Source organism: Anopheles funestus, chromosome 2RL (genome assembly GCF_943734845.2).
Source record: "Anopheles funestus chromosome 2RL, idAnoFuneDA-416_04, whole genome shotgun sequence".
Taxonomy (NCBI): domain Eukaryota; kingdom Metazoa; phylum Arthropoda; class Insecta; order Diptera; family Culicidae; genus Anopheles; species Anopheles funestus.
Window position 1 is genome coordinate 7696632 of NC_064598.1, and position 24293 is coordinate 7720924.

A 24293-nucleotide genomic window follows, 5' to 3' on the forward strand; every position below is an offset into this window, starting at 1 on the left:
TTAAATTGTTTTATTTTGATGCCAATTGGTTGCAATGAGTTACTTTTCACTCAAATAATGTTTTAAATAAAAAAGAGTGAAAAATAATGAAAAAATTAAAAAATTCAAAAAAATGAAAATTTAATAAGGCTCATTTTTGCACCAACTTTTGCCTATAACTCGGTCTATATCTAACGGATCGCCACTCTTTAACCTGTGGTCGATAGATGGCACCAATGGCTACATTTTCTTCTTGGACGGCCATGCCCTCAGATGTATGTGCCAGAAGATATTCGAGGAACCAAGTTCCATACCCTGTTTGAGAAAATGTAAAATTTTCCTCATTTTTGCGCCAACTTTTGTCTATAACTCGGTCGGTATCCAACGGATCGCCAATTTTTAACCTGTGGTCGATAGATGGCACCAATGGCTACATTTTCTTCTTGGACGGCCATGCCCTCAGATGTCTGTGCCAGAAGTTATTCGAGGAACCAAGTTCCTTACCCTGTTTGAAAAAATGTAAAATTTTCCTCATTTTTGAGCAATGTAGCAAAGTTTTTAAATGTGATATATTTTAATGGGAATTTGTTGCAATAAGTTTCTTTTCACTTAAATAGTGCTTTAAATTAAAAAAAGAATCAAAAATCAGAAAAATTTAAAAAAAAAAATTTCAACTCGAAAATTTCATAAGGCTTACCCCTTACGATTTTTTTTGGGAAATTTTCCAAAAAAAAATATATTGATTTATTTTAATGCCAATTGGTTGCAATAAGTTTCTTTTCACTCAAATAATGCTTTAAAATAAAAAAAGAATAAAAAATAGTTAATTTTCCTCCAACAGCAAAGCAGTTTGATACCATTCGTTTCCTTTAGCATCTTTTTGTACCGCATCACTACACTGTGTAAAAACAAATTAAATAATGTTAAACCATATAAGAGCTTTCTTTCGTGCACGTTTAGCAACGCCATTTAATCGATTCAAACAATAATTGTTACAATTTTAGATAACCTTTCTCACAAATGTATTTTTTGTTTTTGTTTTGTGTGGACAAAAAGAAAAATACAAACGTTTTGCTTCCTGCTACTACCCTCCACAGAGTGTGTGGGGATGATACCCCTATTGGTGGCTTTGTGTGTTTTGTTTGTTTTGTATTTGTTTACGTTATCCGTATCGGAGCTTTTTTGCCTGGACTATATTCTCAGGATCAATCTTACGCCCTAGATAAGCCATCCGTGTCTTACTTTTCTCTCTCGCCCCTTCATACTCGGGAGGTTTTATTATTTTATTTTTTTGTTTCCTTTTCAATGAGTTAACTCGTTTCACTCTTGTCTCTCTTTACAATTGTTTGCTCGCTTTACAGTGCTCTCGGTAAAGTGGTTTTAACACATCTACAGCACAATCAATGATTTCAACACAAAAATAAAGAAAAACAAAACCATGTAAAAAAAAGAAACACTATTAATTAAGTTCCCTGGCGCTGTTGCTTTACTATTGTATTGGGGATATACTAAAACTCTTCCCTTCTTTCTTTTTCTCTTAATTTCCCCTTCCATGGTTTCATTTACATTTAACTACTAAAGAAAATTTATGTCAACCGCTATCTAGCACTTTGCTAACGCATAAAATTATACTAGTTGTATCATAATAGTTAATGAAATAAGTTCGATTACTTTTTCTTCGGGTTTGTAGAACCATGACGCAGTTACTATGCTAACAGCAAAACAAAAAATGACACGGGGATTCTAGGTTACCTCCGAAACCAAACGAAAGCGCAAAACATTCGAAAGCTGTCTACATTCACAGAAGCACGATCAATCTCAACTGAATGTCGGAGAACGGGGAGATTTAACGTGGTTGTTAAGCATATGGTTTTTGTCAATTACAGCAGTAACAAACAATTCTTCACAAACATTTACAATTTATCATACGGCGACACAGACACAGACGACGTGTTACGGTGAATAGAGAGTGTTTGCAAAACATTAAACCAAAACCGAACGCCCTTTACATCTCTTTCTCCCTCTCGAATTTGGCAATGGAACGGAGGCTTCGTGTATGAAGAAAGCGTATATCATTACTGTGTTTGCAAATGCTGTCTCACTTTCCCAGTCGAATGGACCCATCGCGGCTAAAAAACACACCCAAAATTATTCACCAAGAGCGGTTTCCTTAAGTGCTACTACTTGTTGTTGCGGTTACATCTTAGTAGAGGGTTTCTTGTTGTACATTCTTTGCTTGCGTTCTGCTATTAAAAAGCATAGATCAATGACACATAGTACATTCTCACTCGCTCGATCTCTAATTCACTCTCTCTCTCTATCTCTGCCATGTGGGGATGGTCGTCTTTACAACAACGGAAAATCCACAACATATCTAGCAAAGTAGCTGGATGCTTTAGTGTTAAATCATAATTGCTCTGTCTATTCCTTCCTTCTGGCCGTCTTGTTTTGTTTGTGTCCCAGGATCATTTGATTCGGTCTACTCTACACTACACGTTAACGTTATTTCTGTGAATGTTTTGGGATTCGTCGTGCGATCGTCCCACCGTTCCTGCCATTGTAGCTTACATGCTAGTATATTTAAAATATGCGACCGTACCAACAGTCGTTGCTCGGATTTCTCCTATCTGTTGTCCCTATCAAACCCTAATCGCTTTGCTGCAGCAACATCGTCCCACTTCATTTGCGCAATGCTTCACTACTCTCGGCTACCATTTCATCTACTACTGTTTGCATTCCCTGCTCATTTGACCGTTTCGGCTGCTCGAAAATTCTTCAAACGAGAGGTTTACCTTTGTTTCTCAAATGCTTACTGTTTGCTTTGTAACATTATTCTACCGACTGCATCCACATTTACTATTTTCGTACTTGTTTTGTGGGAAAGAGAGAAAAAAAACTATGTTTTCATCTGGTCATCTATCGGTACTAAACGTTCCGTGTTTTTCAACCGCATCGGAACAGTTTTATTTGAAATAATTTACAAGCCTTACGTGCTATTATGTACAATATACCACAAATTATAGTAATAACTATGCAATGTGTAAGATAAATGATAAAAAGTCTTTTCCCCTTTGCATTGTTGTTTGTTTTGTTTCTGTTTCTGCTATTTAATGTATGCCCCACCCACATTTTTTGTTTCCATAATTTCTGCATATACGCACCGCGTACACAGGGACAAAGAATCCGAAAGCTATGGTGCTTATTCGAATCACTTAAGATAGTTTGTCGTTTTGCATTATCTGTTATCGCACGCAAGTGCACTGTGCCGCTAGAGCTACCCTTGTCGCGGCGGACGTCTACTAATATCGAAGCATTATTGCCACGCGGTTCAACGACACAGAGTAAAACAAAAAAAAAATCCCTATCTGAATGAGCTATAGCTGACTCCACTCGTGGCGCACCCTTACACATCTAATATTACACAACGCTCAGTTCTGTTGAGGAAAAATAAGGATGCAAAAATAGTAATAAAAAAAAATAAACCGCGAAACAATTAATTCAACAAAAGCAACATACTTATAAAATGAAATAACGTTGTCCTCTTGGAAGAAAACACTTCAAAATACAGAAAACAAACTTGCTAACAAAATGAAGTAACAAAATATAGCGCAGCGTATATGCAAAACACCCACACGTACACAGGCAGGTGGAATATGCTAGTTACACTGCTGGTTTGTGATTGATTTTTCCTCACACCCTGATGGGGGTTGGTGCCCTGCTGCACTGTGTTGCGTGTGCTGATTGTTTGGATGTTTGCCATTCGTTTGTGTCTGCACTTTTTCGTCGCTTACTTTTGCGAAACAAAAAACGGAGCCTTTTGAGTGCGTCATCCGTATGCTAACGGTATTATGGTACGTGTGTGGGAAGGGTGCTTTTTAAAAGTGCCGAGCAAATTGCGCACGCACGCTGATGCGATCAGGTTTGTTTATAGATACAATAATGCTAATCGAAAAGAAAATCCTTTTGGCTTAAAATTACTATCCTTATGTTTGCACTACTAAAAAAAAAGTAAACGTACTATACCACCGCGTTTGTGCCAATTTTCGTTACGCGGAAATCGCTGTAACCTTCTTCGTTTCCACTACTATGTTGCCGCGTGTTGTGTTGTCACGTTGAACTATGATAATGTTTGTAGCAGTGGTGAAGCGTTCCCGCCACACACCGATGAAAGCGTATCGTGTTTGTGAAATAAGACGATCAGGATCGATGATAAAGATGCTGCCCAGTATTGATGATGCAAACGTCACCATCTGCGGCGTTGCACTGTGCGGAGGGGAGGGGATTGACCGTGTGCGCCGGTGGCATCCTACTGTTACGACTGCTGTCAGCAACTTCTTCAGGAGTTGAAATCGAACAAATCGAACACACCTTCAGATTCGTTCAGCGACAGATTGTAATCGGCGGTCGGTTCCAATGGTAGGAAAATGTCCAGATCTAAAAAGTGAAAAAAACATCGACATGAACTCAAAATTCATACTACGTTCGGCTTTAACCGCTGCCAATCAACTTATAACAAAATGTTTTATTTCATTCGTTGTGTGATAGTGCAAAGAAATGAACATGATGTTATTACACCTTTATTAATGTTGGGTATGAAAATGATTTAACAATGTTTAACACGCATTACATCCCCCAAAACCTTGAAAATACACGACGCGAATGGTACAGTAGATTGGCAGTTTCAACAAGGCACAGTATCAAACACCGGAGCTGAATCTCATGGTGCTACATGAACGATATGCGCTTATGATACTGCAGAACCACGAGAATTCAGCGCCGGTATTGATGATGATGATGTAAAACATTGCCACGCGAACAAAAGCACAAACACTTATACACACACGAACAATAAACACCACGGTGGTAAGCACCCGAATGAACCATCCCGCAAACCATCTAAAAACGATGTCCTTATTGCACGAATGTCTCGATGAACGCATATACATACCACAAATTTCACCATCAATCCCACACTCATTCCGCCGTTCGTTGATTGTGCGAACCGTCCAGCAAGAACTCAGACTGTGATGTGAAGCAACAACGCGGCTAATTCCACACAGGTCACAGTACCAAGTTCTTGCTAGATTCAGCTCACCATGCAGGTTCACTACTACTTCCTTCGATGGCAAGATGGTATCCACGTTAGCCCAACCGCTATCGAAACAACTCCTGCGCTCCTAACCATAACACTAACACACACCCAAGAAACCAGCAGAAACTCACCGTCGAAATCGGATAATCCATAGCGCTGGTGAAGATTATCCGGGGAGGACTTGGCACTCGGCGTCTTTAGCGCCGACATGGAGAAATCGTACTGGAACAAATTTGGACTGAGTTTCGTATCCGAGAGAGATGCATTCTTGTTGGTGATCTCCTCCGGCGTCACTTTGCCACCGTTGATGTGGTTGTTGTTGTTGTTGAGATGACCCATCACTCCGCCGGACAGCATGGACGATGAAGACGACGCCGTCGCCGTGGACGTTGGAATTCCTCCCACATGGTGATGATGATGGTGATGATCGTCACCTTCCATCGCACCGTCACCCCATACGAACACGCCACTATCCGCCGATATTGCGGAAGGCGGCAGTATGTCGCTACTTCTACTATTACTACTATCAGGCACATGTTCGGATTTAACTCTCACGCCAGTCTTCGACGTTATCGTCGCGGACCCGATCATCGCCGTCGTTGTCTGACTAGCATCGAAATGCAACTCGGATTGATCTACTACCGCTGGGGATGATGAGTCACAGCCGTGGTAGTAGCCGCTACCATTGGCTGCACCGGACGCGCTACTGCTGGCCGTCGCCAGCATGGTGCACAGGGGCGATTCGTACCGTTCGGTATGTACCACCACCTTCTGTGGCACGGTCGCACCGGATAGGTTGAACAGAGACGCCACAGCCGTTTGTATGCTGTTCTCCCTGCCGGGTACACTTTCCGTGGACTCACACTTCATCACAGAACCTTCCTCGAACAATGCACGATTGAGATTGCGCTGTGCCGCGTAGGGGGACGGTCTCATTAAACCTTCTGCGCGTTTCAGAAAGTCGTAAGAAGAAAATTGAAAAAAAAAATCAATAAGAATACGCTTTCGTTTATGGGACACAACGTATACACTTACTCCTTGGACTGGAAGTTCTGTCCATGCGTTGGAAAGGTGATAGTACAGGTTCGAAGTTTTCCAGCAGTGGATCGCCGGTAATCACTGCCGGGCTATCAATAACACCAGGCTCCTCAGTTGGACAGATAAAAACATCAATTTCTCCTTTCTCAGACTTCAGCACTATTTCCCGTTGCATCTTCTCATTCATCCACTACAGTAGAAAGAAGGGGGGGAAACAAAAGTACGAACAGAGACGAATGATCAATGAATTTTCTTCTTTTTCTAGCTGCGCCAAACAAACGGTTTTTCCTTCCAGCTAGAAACTAACCTCCAGCTTAGCCTCTGGTGGCGCCTTAATAACAACGATCGTCTGCTCGCGGAACATCTCCATCGAGCTTAGATCCTGACAGGTAAAGTAGCCGTGTTTCGTGTGCGCCATCTCCTCGTTTGTGGCTGACCGCAGCTCGACGATCATCTCCTCCAGCATGTTTTCCTTCTGTTGCAGTCGATACCGTTCGCGCTGTATTCGCGTGTTGCGGTCGATATTGCACACGGTATTGCCACATTTCCATTGTATGTTGTTTTTCGACTTCTTCTCCAGCATTCCGATGCCCTCGAGCACGTTGGTGATGTCGTAGATGCGTCGCTTCTGTACCTTCAGCTTCGTCGAGGCAATGTTTAGATCTACCACACCGTCCGGCGATTCGTTTAGCAGATCGATAAACTTTTTCGTCAGGAGCCCGAGCGATGTGTCGTACCTGGAAGGTGTGTGTGTGTTTTTTTTATTTTGAGACAATAAGGGAACATGATCAAATTATTGAGCTGCAGTAGGGGCGCTGTTTCGTGCATATAGCGATTCGCACCTAGTTCGCTCCGAGTAGCGTTTCTTCGAGGAAGAGGACGATATAGACGACGTCGGCGTAGAGCAGGTAGAGTTGGGTGTCTTCGCATTGCTACCATTGCTACTCTTGGCAATTTTGGCCGGTGTGGGAGATATGCTCGACGACTGTGACGATCGTTTAATGGCCTGTGTGTGTTAAAGGAGTATTTTTATAAAAATTTTAGTACAAAAGCTTCCCAAACAACAACAGTCAAAGGAATCATTTATAAGAATTTCCACCATGAACCATGATGACTAGAACTAGGTGTTTCTTTTCCATAGGAATTAAACATATTGATCCTACTCATAATCTTATTGAGAGCGAAAATGTGATTAAAGACGATACTCAGGGAACTAGAATAAAAGCATGTCCAAAATGCGACATTCATCGTTTCGCTCTAAAAGAAAGGATCTCTTACCCTGAAGAAATTGGTGATCGGTGGATCCGCCACATTCTGCTTGTTACTGCTGTAGTGATCATGCTGATGCTGTTTGCCACCGCTACGAGAAGCTGTCTGGGCTGAGGACGATGGCATGCTGGTTGAAGTGGGCGTACTGTGATGATGGCTGTTCCTCCCATTGGAGTGATTGTTTCTACTGCTAACATTACTGCTAATGTGTTGATGGCCACGCTGCTGCTGCTGCTGCTCGGACACAGCATGATGTTTTGGGGGTGGTTGCTGCACCGACTGTGCGCCCATGATCGGCACGGTCGGAAAGGAAGCCACCCCGCAGCCATAGCCATGATCGAGCAGATGCGAGCTAACCTGAAGGTCCGGTTTGACCTCCTCGTAGTCATCGTTCGACACGTCACTACTGGTACTGACTACCGAAGCTTTCCGCGCGTAAACCGTACTAGCTCTACGTTCACCACCGGACACACCACTAGCCGCTTTGCTACCGGGTTGATATTCCGCCTTTATGCTCTGTCTACCACCAGCACCACCACCACCACCACCACCTCCTCCACCACCAACGACTTTAGCATGGGTTTGCTTTGCGTACATCTTGACGGTGGCGCACAAGTGTTCTCACCGCTTTTTGTCTGTTTTCTTTACACGCGACACGTACGTCTCGCCAATGTCATACATAGACCAACACAGTCCAGTACACCATGCCCTACTGCAAAATGGATGAGGAGTGTGCGCGCGCGCACGCCCTCTCTAGGAGCGTTGGAACTTTCGTTGGAAAGTTTCGTTGACGATCGGGGTCCCCGAATGCAGGACCTCCCTATCTAATGCCTTATCCTCTCAAGCAAAATGATGGCAACGGTTGTTTGCACTATTCTGTTTCACTACACCATACTTGAAAGCTGAATGGCGGATGGGTCTCTCTCGGCGATGGGGAACGTCGTTGCGGCGTTGTGCAAAGTGTTGTTGTTTACCTTTACGTCTAGGGTACACTCTCTTCTAGGTGTCCAAGTTTAGCGAACATTGGCTAAAGGCATTCTGTGGCTATTACTACACAACTCTGCTTGTACGATCGTACCTCTGTAAGGGAAGAAAGGAAAAATAAATAAATCAGTACAAGCAACTCGACTCGACGTGCATGTCTTTGCGTGCGTGTGAATGTGGTAAAAGAAAATTCGAAACAGTTGTGTGCTTATTTGCTCTTCATTTATAACGATCGTACCCCTATAATAAGCCTACACACTACATACTAAACCCAACAGGTTAAGCAATACACCGAGTTATGGTAATAAAGAACCTTGCGCGATCCCCAACGAAATGCAACTGCGCACTTTATGCTGCTTGGCCGTACCGACCCGTCCACATCCTAACTCAATGGTGTTTCCAACATTAACACTCTCTTACATCGTGTCTCTCTGGACGTCTGCTACATGCGCACTCTGGAATAAAAAGCCGACCATCACCATCACGGAAACACACGCTCAGCTTAAACTTCTCACCTTCCCACAAACAACAAATATCGTAAAACAAGAGAAATTGTTCTCCCCGTTAAAAACTGTAGTGTGTTGTGCTGACGCGTAAGCGCCAAAATCGAGTGACCTATATAAAAAGTCGCAGAAATGGCTATATTTCTAACCTATGCCCACAACTTAATGGATCAGTCGGATAGCGGTAGGTTGATACTACGTGTCAGACCTTCATTTCGATTTACTCCAAACCGGCAAGCGTTCGGATTGAAGTTGTTAAATGTAATTTAAAGAAGCTCTTTAAACGTATACACACTCACAGGCACAGGGTGCCAATGCAGGGTACCTTTAAATAAGAAAGAATAAAACAGCGATGCTGTAATGTCATGCGATTCAACAACATACCAGAAGGGTTAAGGATAAATAAGATTGAGCGACTTCAACACGTAATTCCGCCCATCGTAACCATCGGACCAAGCAAATGTGATCTTCCTTCGCATCTGCATCGCATGCGAAAAAAGCAATAGTTCTAGAATTTCCCTGCTGAACAAAATGTCGGGCGAAATGCTCCCCCACAATACAAAAGGATGTGGCGTTGTTCCCTGGAAGAGCCGTGGTGAGATAACGAATACACACAGGTGAAATTTTCCAACAAAGTTTCAACGGATGAGAGGGAGTTAGAACTCTTGGAAAAAAAAAGCCGGTCAAGGAAGGCTGCGCGTATCGGAGCGAGGGTTGCTTGACTGACTGGTTTCCGTGTTTCGTACTTAGGGGTGTGTTGCAATGTACTTGTACCAACAACTGAGAGCTACTTTGACACAAATGTGTGGAGAAAAAACAAAACCACTTCTACAGTGTGAGGGGCATAATATATGTATTTCCAACCATCCAGCAAACAACACCACCACAAGTATGCTGGGAAACCGTCAAGTACGATAGTCGGCATCATCATCAACCATCAACCCCCATTGTGCGCTTTCACGGTGTTATGTTTTACATTGCATGTGTGCATGTGTGTTGGTGTAAAACGGTTCCCCCTGAACATTGGTGGCACGCGCGCGCTTTTTCCAACCACTCGAAGCGTCACTTTTCTTCTCTCAATTTCTCATCTCACGTAGGGACACCAACGAAAGGGCGCGCGCGCTCGCTCTGCTGCTGACTGACACCCTCGGAGCGGAGACGATGACGACGGCGACCCAGAGCAACCCAGTCAGCGCGAGCTCCAATAACCGGCATCCGGCAGAGGCGACCGATACATACTCCGGGCAGCATGTACGAACGTATGTTTACGCCTCTAGTGAAAAGCCCCGTGTAAAAAGGGGACCCTGCTGCTGCTGCTGCTCGCTCTCTTGTTTCGAACCGGTGTTCACGCACAATTTCGCTCTCTACCTTCTATTTTCTTTCCACCGTCGTGTGAGCGTACACCGTCGTGAGGCGGTTTATGCTCCTCCAGATGCGATGCGGTGCGTACTCTCACCGTGGTGCGCGTGTTTTTATGTGTCGTTGGGGAGTCACACAATTCTCGCGCCGCTTTGCAAACGTCAAACTAACGTCAAGTTCAGGATGACGTTTAGCGAAAGCTTCGATGCTCCACCAACTTGGGCATACGTCCGCAAGTTGATCCTTTCACTATCATTCGGGGAGATTCTTTTTGCTTCGTGTGTGGGAGTTTACTGAGCAAATGAGGAAGAACAAAACAGGGTGGAATGTTGAGGGATCTGCGATTGTGCAAATGTGAACATACATTCGACGCACACTGACAGTTTATTGAATCGTGATGGCAGGTGTTTTTGGACACCGAATTTATGTGCACCGGGAGACACAAGTTGAAGTTCAATGACAAACTGTAACTGCACATAATCTAACCTTAACACTCGCTTCTGACAATCTCGCTCTTCCACAATCAGTCACAAAACGGTCTAAAAATAAAGTTCGCTCGGCACAAAGAAAAGGGCATGGAAACAGCTGAAATTTGCTGCCCAATGATACAGCATGCGCGAAAATCCACCACCAGACCAGACACGCACTTTTCTCCGCAGTACTGCTTCACGCTTCTTCGCCTTTGGAAATTTTGGAATTCCACGAAACCCCGGTAGATACGCATGCAAAATGGAGTTGTCTGGATCGCAAATGTGTCGTCAGTACAAAAAGGATGCAGGCAGGCACGAACTGCATATATCATGCAATGCACATGGCGCGCATGCATGCTCTGAGTACCATCATTCCTCCCATTCCTACTCACACACGCACACACCACAGACGCATACACACGCACAGAGCTGTGTAATAGGCTTGTTTAAAAAACCTACTCAGGGAAATTATGCCGGTTGACGAAGCGACGGAACACACGGCACTTACTCAAAAAAAAACCCAAATCTTCCTATGATTGACAATGGATATGTCTGGGTGTGTTTGCGAATGTCGACCCTCCCCTCCCACCATCCACATTACGCAGCTGGGGGTCTTCGTATGCTGGAGATTGGCGGTCGGTGATGGTCTAGCGTACCATTCTTACACGTATTTCGCATATCCGTCCCCGTCTTCCGATTATGCTGCAACACGATAAGCTACCACACAATTACGGGGAAGACAGTGACCTCGGACGATTGCATATGTGCGTTGGGATAAAATGCATCACACGGCAACACAGATTTGTTGCTTTTCTGCTGGGATTTTAGATTGCCCGAATCTTGTTGGCATTTGGCACGGTGCTGGAAATCGGTCTCGCCGGCTGGAACAACAGATGTATCCTGTATCTCTCTCTCTCTTTTTCTACCTTATGCTAAGGGGTTCTTGCATATACATGGTACAGCACAAATTTCTTTTCGCTCTCGATTTATGTTCCTCTCGTTCATTCAATCGAGAGTTTGTGAGTCATGCAGCTGAATCCAAATGTGTTGAATAACCTGACCATAAAAATAGAAGCTGCAATGAATGTATATTTGAACAAATAAAAAAGACGTAATAATATTAAGCGTTTCACACATTAGTGTGTTTTTAGCTGATGATTCAGTAACGGGGGTAAATGCATCAATTGGATTGTGGATTGCTTACGGAGGATTAACTTTTACATCCGCAACTATGAAGCGTCTTTTCAGGCGTCTTCTGCCAAATCCCAAGTTCCTAGTTGATAAGTCTCTTTATCTTTAGAAATAATTAGTCAATTAAATAATTTTTCTATGTCCTCACATTACTGGAGCTGCCGGTCAGCTGCACCATGCATCTACGAAACACAAAGTTGATGTCTTGATCAATCGATCGATCGAGGCTCAAATCGATTTCCCGCCAGTTAGGCATGTAAAGGACGAGCAGAATCACTCTGTCAAGCTGAGCCGGACGTTTTAAGCGCAATGTTCAACTCAATTCCAGTAATTCGTTATGATAGCGTGATGGATCCAATTTCAATAGCTCATAATAGTTTATACCGATCTGGTCCCACCAGTTCATCGTCTCGTCATCGTCTTTCGACGATATCGTCGAAATTGCCGCGACGGAACCAACACTTACACTTTGTTTCACTTTAGAAAACGTTTCTGTACCGTTTAGTAGTTTCCGAAGAGTTCCGATATGCAAAACGGACAGTTTACTTTGTTTCAATCCCAATTTATTCCCCAATAGATAAGCCATATAAAGCTTAGCGAATTGTTGCACAAATGTTCCAAGGATTTATCATAATTGCTCTCCAACGTATCAATGCTACGTTTTGTATGGAATCAAAAAGCATGCGTTAAATGTTCCGAAAAGTTAATATTAATTCATTACTTTTTGCGTCCAACTTAGCGCATAGTAATTGAGCAATAATGTCCGACCACCGGACAGGTCAATCGGAACAACATATGATTGTTTTTTCGCTATCTTTACGTTTCTCCTTCACGAATCACACACACACACACATGCGCATGTAAACGTCTTTCTAATCATTAATTCGTGCAAGCATCCGGTGTGAAGGAGCAGCTCGCTAATGGCCGATTCATCGCACACATCTCGCGCACCCGGACACATACACACACGTGAAGCCACCGGATGTAAATGTTAAGATGAATGATGTTTGGAAAGCAGGTTTCAAAACAATTTCATCTCCTGACGTTGGTGCGGTACACCATCCAACATTCCTGACTCTTCTCTGCTGTTCGAGAATAGTGGTCTCCCCCCACGAAAGGGTCACCACCTTCGAGCGAAGTTTTGTGCAAAAGGTGATAAAAGGGAAAAAGAATCGAAGGAATAGAAACATATTACGAAAGTGCCCACCTTCACTGTTGCTCCAGCAGATCCTGAGACATACAGGGAAGAGTCAGCATAACCAACACACACACACAAAAGAGGGGGTAAAAAAAAGTGAGTGCAAATATGTCTAACGCCCATCTCATCGGAGCATCGATAACGGTGCGATTTCAATGGCGCTGACGCACCACACACAATACGGGCCTTCCAAAAAAAGAGAGATGTGTTTGTGTCTACGTCAGTGTACTACAGTAACCTCCGAAAGACTCCATGAAGGAAACGCGCACCAAAAACCTACCCCTACATACAGTCAGCCGGACGGGCGGCAAAAGCAAATCACACCAAAGCGCCTTTGCCGTGTGTTTGGGACCATCTCGGCGTACCAAAGCCCGTACCAGGACGGTCGGCACGAATGGATAGTGGAGCGCGGCGAGGTCGCCGTCACACGCATAACCACAAACACAGCATAGCCGCCAAAATTTGGAGGGAGTCTCCATACAGAACGCTTCGTTTCAGTAATCGAACCAACGACAAGAGCAAACACGAGAGAGATCCAAAGTAAGAGGTAAGATGGAACACACCGCACATCTTGTATCCCCCCAGAGGAACCTGAAGGGGGGGATAAAATATTCGATCAATTCCGAAACCATCAACCTCCCTAGAGTTGGTGACGTACGATAAAGGTCGACCAACATGATTATGCGGTGGAGAGAAGCAGGATGTTTATTACTTGCCGAGTGTCAAAAAAGCTCCCCAACAAGCCGCGTTTTACTGATGATCCGAGAGATCTTTGCCCTGCCGAAAGGCTGTACTGCCGCCGGTGGTGGCCAGCATACACACAGACAAACAAACGGGATCGTTAAACATAAAGAACAAGAGTAATACTAATGAATAAACGCAATGCCCGACACAACGGAGCATAATAAAATTCGACCATCGATGAGGCACAAAAGTAAGCAACCCACTACACACATACACGATGCTCGGGCACCAGAAGGAACTGATTTGGGAAGAAGAGATGAAGGAAAAAAGGAAGATGTACTGCGTCGCCAGCTGCGAACAGGAACGGGACTCGGGACCAAAAGAAACAAGGAAACAGGGAGAGCAAACGGAGCGAGAGTAAAAAAAGCGCACGCCAAGAGCGGGACGATTTCTTCAAGAACGCCAAAAAGGATCGAGGTCCCAGCAGCGAGATTCCTGTACGAGCAAGAAGAAAAACACGCACAACACTGACCGTAAAAGACCCCGGCAAGGGTCAACATTTAAAGGCACTGTTGAAGAACTGTAGGATCATCATCGAGGCCAAATCGAATGGCTGCGTGGCCGTAAAACGGTGGCATAACCGAACGTGTGCGCTCTGGGTGATTAGATGTGGGATGAGATGAGAATATTCCACCGTACACACACACACATACACGCAGAATATGATGCTTTCGCTTTGGCCACTAACCACGAATCCCCAGAATCAATTGTTGGAAGAAAACACAAATTTAACCTTTCCCAAAAGCATTCAAAATGGCCACCACAGTCGCACCATATCCTGTGTTCGTATTTTGAATGATAGCAAAACAAATTATATTGGAGCATAATTTTACATGTGTTTGTTCTCCAATTCTTAACGATTCTTCAATCGTTGTCGATCTTGTACTGCGTTTTATTCATAAAATCGAACTTGAATCACTCCACAGTAAAAACATATATTTTTTGTATGCGAGGACAAGATACCCAATCGAGTTACGAACCCAATCCGAGCGTGTTGGCCACCAAATCGTGTCTTACCGATGATCCATCTACTGATGCTGCCCTGCACAAATAATACACGCATTCTGTGTGATGTCAGAGTTTATACAGCTTCTGCCATTTTGATTAGAGCACTAAGCACAATTCGTATTTGCCAATTAAATATGAAAAACAAACCAGTTTCGGCTGTGTTTCAAGTTTGCTACAGGTTTATAATGCCTATTGGCGGAAATGTTTAGCTCGGCGCCCCAAAAAGGAACTCCATTCAAGCATACTTCCGGCCCCAGCCACTGGCCTGTGTTACGAATGTGTGATCCAACTGTAACGCAAGGTATGGAGGAGCTGGGCGGATTGGAGTGAGGAGGAAACAGAGAGATTTAAAGTTCCCCAACACACAAATGTTGGCTTTAAATACCTTCGCGGTCGCGTCTCGCTGATCATAAACGTGACGAAATAATCGCTCGCTCTCGCAACCCCACAAAAATCGTGTTACTATACACGCACCGCGACACAAACAACATGGGGTATAACAACATCGACCGCGTCGACACCGATTGGGGATGGCGCGCATACCACGGGCGAGACCACCACAAGCATATCGCAAATTCCCTCGCACTTGATAGCCAGTGGTGGTAGTAGTGATGCGCACTGACGGTGGTATTGGACAAGGTGATGGAAAAACTAACTTCAGTTTGAGTGCACTTCACACACAACATGATTGCGATTGTTCTGTTGCCTACTATGATCCGAACACACAGCGCATACCATAGCATACACATTCGATAGACACTCGTCCCCAAAAGCTCTCCAAGGTCCACGATCAGGTTAGGGTCAGATGCAAAAGAACTACAACAACAAAAAAAGCACGTACGGGAGCAGAATGTTTTATGCAATGAAAAATAATATCGCTGTAACTAAATCCTTTTCCAGCTAGGTGGTGACCCAACCATCATGGTATGGAAATGCCATTTTTGACAGGTATGCTGCCTCAAAAGAAACAAACAACCCGAAAGCACATGAAAAAAAAATCAAAAAGGCGTATATGTCCCGCACGAAGAACGTAGTACTTGTGATGGCTTTGCGCGTTCCATGCCTGTCAGAAAGGGATAACGATGCAGTGGTCGTCACCGTTCAATTCCCAAAAACCCTAAAATCATGGTGAGTTGGTTGCGGTGTGGTGACTTATGCGCCGATTTCCCTCCTCATACTCCCTAAATTAATCCGCGAATGTACCGCCAGCCCCTATGCACGTATGCGTATGTATGTGTTGCTGGATTCTTTTCCTACGGTACCCTTCTTTTCTTATGCCACCCGAAACCCGACCCCGAACCTGAACCCGAAACCTTCCAAACGCACTATCAATCCGTTTCGAAGGATTATTAGTTAAGCTATCCGGAGCACTCGTCGCAAAGTGATGCACTCCCAGCAGTGCTGCGCGCCGGGATGCATACATTCGGGCAAGTAAAACAAACACACCAATATGTTTCCAAAATGTTCTCGCTTCTAATCAGAAAAGGGTAGAATGGTCGGTGTGTGTCTTCCGACGTTTGCAAGCTTGATTCCAACACACGGATACACACGGAAACACACAATTCAGGGCGGTGTGTGCGCCTGTGTGCGTTCAGACTGCATTCTGATGCACCCGGTGCGTCGTGTTCCGCCACAACGTTTCACGTACGCTCCTTATATGCCCCCGGACCCAGCGGTTGTTTATTATGGAAATGAAACTGGAACACAATCCGGTGCGCGTCTTCTTCCCGAAGCACCCGGATGGGAAACGGGGTGTATATCTTGGAAGGAACCTCGCGAACCACATCATTCCAAAAAAAGGGGGAAAAAAAGGAAGGAGCGTATGTGACTGCTGCTGCTGCCGTGTTCGCATGATTCCTGCCAAAGAGACTCGATTTACCCTCGGCAGAATGCCGGCCGGCTCACAACTCCCTTTCGAAATGTGCGATCCTTCAATTAAGGGTGTGCGGGTTTTGCATCGATTTCGATCGTTCGTTCGGTCCTCGTCTTTTGGGTGAGAATTTCTCGCTTGAACAAGGGAAAAAAAGGCATGGTAAGTACGTGAAGTGCAACAGTGATTTGTACACCGTCGCCGAACCAACCTCACCACGCCGCTAATCATCTTCCTTCTGTGTTACGTGCGCATTAGCCTGGTTCATTACTCACATGTTGTTTTTCCCCAATGTGCACAATATGCACACACACACACGCATACATCACCTTTCTTGATATGACCTCTCTTGGTGATTCCAGCAACAGTAGCAACAGCAGCAGCAGTTTTGTGCTGACTTGGCTACACGAAAAAAAACAACAACTCTTGAGGTATGGATGTGAAAACCCGCTCTCCATCCAATTGTGCATGTATTGTGCATTGCTGATGGCCGGAAGTTGTGTTATCAATTATCACACATCATAGAATCGATGATCGCCGAATGCAGAGAGCACTGCGCAAAGCGGACCAGGGAATAGTAGCTAATTATCCACGTTCGAAAGATGGTTGCCATCCGCTGGTTTGTGCGTGCTTTGCTGCTGCAGCAATTCCGCACGAACTTCCAACAAAACACCCTACTGCGCTGCTTTTCTAGCGAACGGCAGCTGTCACTTTATATTCATAGGGAATGACATTTCGTGCTGTTCAATTGTGGCGATTGTCAGCAGCCACAAACAGCACACCCTGGGTTCGGGATTGTGCTTTTCCGTTTTTTAAACGGTGGGTGCGTCTTTCAGGAACACATTGTTTTGCTGCGTACACTGCACATTCCCCAGATCTTCCGGTGGCAGCACAATCCGGGAGCAAAAGGTAATCGAGTGTGGTACACCACCATTACACCCCCGCACATACACACAAACACATGCTTATGTACAGAAGCAGGTTTCACACAGCACCGAACGCGATTATTCGTCTCTGCAGAACAGAATCAGCGCACCAACAATCTTCCGCGTATACACGCCACCGCTGTGGTTTTAGTTGGAAAGCACACTGCCAAATGGGGAGCACACGTACACACACACACACACGCACACACAGAGGCACACAATTACATGCGGCTAGCACGTTTGTACACCGGAAACAGTTACTTCTATTTGCTCGCTGGTTCTTCACCCACCGTCTAATAGAATTTGGCAATGGCCATGAAGTTTGACATGATCGCTTTAGCACGACCTCACGTTTAGGGTGGCCCTTATGAAAAGGGAAACCATCCCTCGCACTGCACCACGCACACGCACACAATATCAATCTTTTCACGCTGTCAAAATTGTGCTGCACTGTATGCTCTTGTCTTAGCACGCTGGTACTATTGCTTACAGAATCACATTTACCCGAAAAACCATCCCAGTGCTGCTCATTCCTCCTCCTCGAAAGTTCCTCGATGATGGGTGCACTGCTTTTTTCACGAATCGTAACCGACACCCGGTAAGACACAATAGGAAACAATAGGCTCTGTCCTCGCGTTGGACCGGGCTTGGGATCGAACCCCTCCCGGGACCTGCTATGCAAGAGAGACCGCTACCTAGCGAACGCGGCAAGAACACTGCGGAGAGTGTGTACGGCTAAGCGCCATACGTGTGTGTCTGACACTACATCGACGATTTACCGATTTGCCTTGGCCTTCGTCGATTATTCTGTCTTGTACGAGAAGAAAGAAAAAGAAGCAAAATGCAGAACGACCTACACACGCACACAAAGAGGCTAACACGTCCGTGCAGCCCTTGCCCGAGCTCGGTGTCCCTACTGCCGTTTTCTTCTGACTGTGGCTGACTGTTCCCTGCTGATGGCGCACGAATTTATGCTCGTGAATGTTTAAAAATCCTTCCTCCTATCACCAGTTCCATAACACGTCATTTTGCTTCGAAATGGTCCCATCATCACTTTTACCTGTGGGCTAGAAGAATATCCCTACTGCTACTGCTGACGGGTGTTACTGACTGACATTGCTGTTCTTGCTGATATGCTGCTGCAAAAGCAGCGCAATCGTTTCGCTCTCGCTCTCCCAAAAGATCGAGGCTCGTCGTGTGTGCGTTCTTGCTCGCCTAGACCCAACCTTGTGTGTGTGCGCGCGCGTTTTTACGAAACCGAAAGCGAACTCAGCCAATCGATTAACGCAAAATTCATGGCATTCTTTCAACAGCCGTTCGTCGTTTCGTCGACTGCACAGCGCTTGTCAGCAAACTGTCTACCAGAATGTCAATATAAAGTTGAACGCCTTGCTGCTTGCGTTCGGCTGGTAATTACAACATTCGAACCCGTAACGCAACAACAACCACGAATGACGGTTTCCGTTTGAATTTGCCTCTTTGCACAACCGTTCGACGAGCCCTTTGCTCTGGAAAGGAAACAACAGACATCGCTGCAGAAGAAAATTAAGGTGACTTTTACCTTTGCGTTTCCTTCCACAGTTTCCCCCCTGTTTTTTATGGTACAATTTCTCTATTTGTCCTGTTTCGCTGCACTACACGAAAGTATGCACACACGGCACCCCTCTGATGTGCAAGAAGGGGAATAAGACGCTAGTGAGTTACGCATTGTTGCATTGCATACATCTGGAAGCAAAGGTAAAATCCGGAAGAGAAAAGCGAACCCCCTGGAAGGTATCGACAACAGCAAAAGGACTTTCCCGTCCGTGCAAGGAAGAGACAAACGGCAACGTACAGCAGATGTGCCTGTTATCCTGTTGTTTTGCTGTCCCACCATTCTCTTCGTTTCGGACCCTCCTCTAGTGACATATTCATATATCCCATACCCACGTACCCACGTGGCTTATTTAAAATGGAGCACACGAACGCGAATACAACTGCAACTGCATCCGAATTGTTGTACCTCCTTTTGTTCCGGTTATTTTTCCTCTTCGCCCAGTCCTTAGCGATTTATCTTGCGCATACCCGTCGCACTATCATCGTTACCTTTTCCGGATTACCGGTTGGTGACCTTGTGGCATCTTATTTTCGCTAACGAAATGTCACCAATTAGAAACATTTGTCCCGAAAAGCAATGGAACAGACACAACAGATGCAATCAGGGGTATTTACGTTTAATATGAATTATTAAACTCTACTTTTGATTGTTACTTACTCTTCTAGGATCGTTCAACTTCTTAATCTGTAAAGAACAATACAAAAGAAAAGAAACATTAAAATTGAGTGTTGCAAGTGGCAGCAGTGATGTTTGATTGAAAGAAAAAAAAATTCGTCCTGGTTTTCTACACCAGCTTAAATGTTTTGCAAGATAATGTATCAACCGATCGATTTTCATCTTCAAATTATATCAATTACAACTTTTCCCAAGCAAACTAACGGTTATCGTGTTTAAATTTGAATCATTTGTTTACACTGACAGTCACACATTGAAGCTCCCTCTGGGGAGATTCGATGATCGATTGTGTACAATGTTGATGTTTCGTGCTCGAGGGCTACGCGCGCTTCTCGCCAACTGTCAAAATCATCGAGGCGCACGGTACACGCTCTCACACACACATATACACCCCTTTCTCCCTCGCTCTCTCGACTAATGCTGATGTGTTGGTGTAAACGCACAAACGCCAGCCGAACGAACTGTCAAACGGTGGCGGGCGCCTGAACGCATACGGTCAAACAACATATGGCAATGACAACAAAAGCAACGACCGCTTGCCTACTCCCATTCTCTCACTCTCGCATGCGTTTCTTATCCCTTCTACCCCCTTTTCGCCTACTAGCTGTTTAAATGTTTCGCTTTACGTGGATTTCCACGGAACTTCAATGTTGAATGGAAGGAAGCCGAGCGTTAAAGCAGGACAGCTGTGTCCAGGATTCACGATCCCTTCTTTACGCCCTTCACCGCTTCCTCCGCTGATTCCTTCCACGAATCGATCTCGTCATCTGTTTCCATTCAAAACCCGATCACCACGTACGGACTCTTTCCATCTCTCTCTCGGTTTGGAACGCGTTTGGGGATGAAATCAACATACACGCATCCTATGATTACGGGAGCATCGGGATGGAATTGGATGTTAGCATACATACACGCGCGCTGTGGTGTTCTGCTTATGATTTTACCATCAACGAACGTTTCCTCCCATCCCCCGGCCTTCCTTATTTCGCCCCTCTTCTTCTTCTTCTTCTTCTTCACTGTCATGATTTCCCCATCGCCCCCGCGAACAATTATTAGAGCGAAGTCTACACATGAAAGAGAGTGGCAGCGTTCTAGCAATAATCGACTACGCATCATTTCTTACAGTGCTGTAGCAGCTAGGAAAAATTTGGCTAAAAATATGTACCGATTCAGCACAACCTGCATAACCAGGATTGTTCAATATGCGGTCTCTAGCATTGCTTGATGGTTCACGAAAAATAAATCTCAAGCAGAGGGGATGCTTCCTACCCCAAATTTGCATACCATTCCTCGATTGGCTGGCATTTGTAAAAGTAATGATTTTGCTGAAGCTTTACTTATAGATTTTCCGGAACTAACTTCATCTTCTTCCTAGAGCCATCAATGTTAAGCTTCCGCGAGGAAGAAGTCAGAAATCGGCAAATAGAAATTGCCGTTGTATGTTAATGTTCGTGTCCCACAAATAGGTTGGGCATCGTTCGGTACCGGAACGATCTACACACACATACACGCATACGTGCACGCACGCACGTACGGGAGGACAAACACAACGAGGTGGGAACAATCATGCACCATAGCCTACTGTGAAGGGTTGTTGTTAAAAAGCTTCGTTTTAAGGAATTTTCTCTCGCTGCAATGATGATGCTGCTCCCGGTTGTCGGTTACTTCTGACATCCTGGCGTTAAGTTAAAGTGACGCACTCTTCCACACCTCCGTTCCACTTATCTCGCACTTCCTCTTTCGCTAAGGTACCCTTAAGAAGAAGCAACAGCAAACAGTAGAACCAAACGATCCGGGGGTCAGCAAGGATGAAGATTTTAAATGAAAGCGATCTGAAAATGGAAGGCAACAGAGTCGGGGCGCTAAGGATCCTATTGCTATCCCTGAACGCTTGCCTACTTACACACACTCGCATACATACACAAACACGAGCGCGCGCGCCCGAGAAGCCCCTTGCTGCGATCCCATCATTTAGCACCACCTTTTCAGCATTTCCTTTGGTGTGCGTTGTGTTGCGTTGCTTTTCGCTGTTGTTGCACCGTTTGCGATCCGCGGAACCCATCAAGAGAGATAGAGAGATAAAGAGCGAGAGAGAGAGAGAAAGAGAGAGGATGCGAGGGTCGGGAAAAGGGCCCTTTTTACACATGGAAGGAAGAAGTAACCCCTATTCTCAGTCACACCAACGTATGTTTCGCGTGCTGTGCGTGTGTATTTGTGCTAAGGGGTCTTGTGATGTGGTGTAGAAAACTTATTACAAATCGACCCTCTATAACCGTCGTCTTCTTCATTGCCATTAGAAGTGTACAACTGTTCTTCTTGCCCTTCTTCACATGGTCACCTCTTAGTTTTTTATTCCTCCGTTTCGATCGGTTTCCGCACACCTCGGAGCAAACGTCACAGAACGCATTCCTGCGCCGAAATTAAAAGAAAAACAGCTACCCCTTCCCACGCCCCATCAATGTACGATGTGGAGAGCTCAAAGCAACCAATGCTTTCTGTGATGCAGTATGAAAAATGGTTAAATGCAAAACCATGCAAACCAACAGGAGCCAGCACCCATCTAGTCGGACCACACACTACTGTCATAAAGCTCTGCTGTGTCAAATAAAATAAGGAAAAGAAAAAGATCACGATATGCCACATAGAAGTTTATCAGCATTACAATTTTCATCCCCTGCAGTAACACTACCTCGACAAATGGTTGGGTTGGTTTTCACTCCCCTGCTTTCCACCGGTTTTCGGTGCCCCTCCGGAAAAGCAGCCTGTGCACTGCCGCCGGGCGGCATTTTTCCGCTTGAAGGAAAAACAGTGGCGTTGTACAAAAAAAAACACAAGCCCCTTCTGCCAGAATGGAGATGAAAATGACACATCCCGCTCACAGAGTGAGTGTCAGCAGCGCCATGAGGGCCATGGGCGGAAACTTTTTCCTACAAAATTTCGCTTCCCATGAGCCCGTCCCCGGTGTACGGGGGAGTCAAGCAAGAAAAAAAAACTTATTGGAATATGCGTACCGTGCTTGTCCATCCCGGAAGGTCTACCGTTTGTTCCCTGGCACATATACACAAAGTCCATATATCTTTTGGCACTTCCGTTTCCGCGTACGAATGGTGGAAGGTATGGATACGTTCGGGAATCTTTTCACTGCTTGATAATTTTCCTACTACGCCGCATACGACGGACGCACAACTCACATACGCTCTCTGCTCTAGCGCGGTCAGACGTTTTCTTGACAGCAGCAGCCGACTGCCGCCAGCGGGAAGTCTGACTTTGCACTACTCGTATTCTTCTATCATCATCATCATCGTAATCATCATCAGCAGCAGCATCATCAACATTGGCTGCTCGATTTGGGGGCGCCATTATCAAAACCGTGCTGGCTGCCTATCGGTACACTTACCTTGTTTGCCGCTTTACAGACTATGCAATCCCAAATGCGCGTAACGTAATCTCATCCTTCCATTCTGGGACGATTCGATTTTTCGTTTCTCCAACCAAACTTTAACGCATTCACTTTGCACAATTACTGCACGGGGCGGTGCGTAAACATTCAGACCCGCTTAACGCAACTGTGTTTGCGCTGTCGTGCTATGACACAAACCATCACGGAACAGATCCGTCAACTTTTCGCAACAAAAAACTTGTATTCCTTGACGGCTATACTATTTTCATGTCCTTTAATATACAATGAAACATAGCAAGCATTGCTTAGTAAGAATTGCAACGTAGCACCACTATTTGAGATGTTTCCTGTTTTTCCACACCCGCGATACAGACTCGTTGACGATCTAGTGGTGATGAAGTTTTACCGAGAAGGAAAGACCCACCAAAGCACAGGATGACCATCACTAGCGTTGCAAACAATCAACTGTTGATGATGATTGTACCCAGGTAACAAACTCGTCAATACTTTTTCGCTGCTTTTTATTGTTTGGTTGGACCGGTATTGTTCCACGAACAACGAGATATAAGATTGATCGTTGAAATTGTAGGAATTTTTAATAATAGGAGTCATCAATTTAATTTTAAAAGGTAAAATTACGTTCTACAAAAGCTAAGGAAACTTTTTCAATGCGACGAAAATACAGGACACAATTCTCTCGCCTCAATACGCATCTGTAGCAAAATTGGAGCAATAGGAATGGATTTTTTAATGTAGAAACTTTACTTAACTTTGTCTAAAGTGGCTCTTTTGAAGGCTGAGAAACAAAGTTGAGAAATTTGTCATATGCTTTTTCAGGATCTTATGTGCGGTGCAGCCTTGTGTGAACAATTCTTGACCATGGTTGAGGAACATTTGGAAAATCTAGCAGCGCTCTGCATGTTTAATCAGTTGCAGAAGATTTGTTATCGAAACAGATTGCAAATATGGCTATATAAACGATTACAATGA

At 44.8% G+C, this 24293-nt stretch overlaps 1 protein-coding gene across 7 annotated transcripts; it reads right to left on the minus strand.

Annotated features, from left to right (window-relative positions):
- Positions 1–968: 968 nt before the first annotated feature.
- On the minus strand, positions 969–23850 carry LOC125763773 (transcription factor E2f1). 7 transcript variants are annotated; one of them, XM_049427249.1, is made up of 8 exons: positions 23301–23846; positions 19886–19912; positions 7388–8458; positions 6952–7115; positions 6417–6846; positions 6107–6299; positions 5203–6015; positions 969–4413 (listed from the first exon to the last, which is right to left on the minus strand). In XM_049427249.1, exons 3-8 carry the CDS (start codon positions 7973–7975, stop codon positions 4316–4318), a joined length of 2286 nt encoding a protein of 761 aa, XP_049283206.1. In that variant the 5' UTR covers positions 7976–8458; positions 19886–19912; positions 23301–23846; the 3' UTR covers positions 969–4315. The 7 variants fall into 7 exon arrangements, with proteins under 7 accessions (XP_049283206.1, XP_049283200.1, XP_049283201.1 ...); XM_049427243.1 differs by lacking the exon at positions 969–4413 and having other exon boundaries at positions 4422–6015; positions 23301–23850; XM_049427244.1 differs by lacking the exons at positions 969–4413; positions 23301–23846 and adding an exon at positions 22915–23294 and having other exon boundaries at positions 4422–6015.
- Positions 23851–24293: the final 443 nt, after the last annotated feature.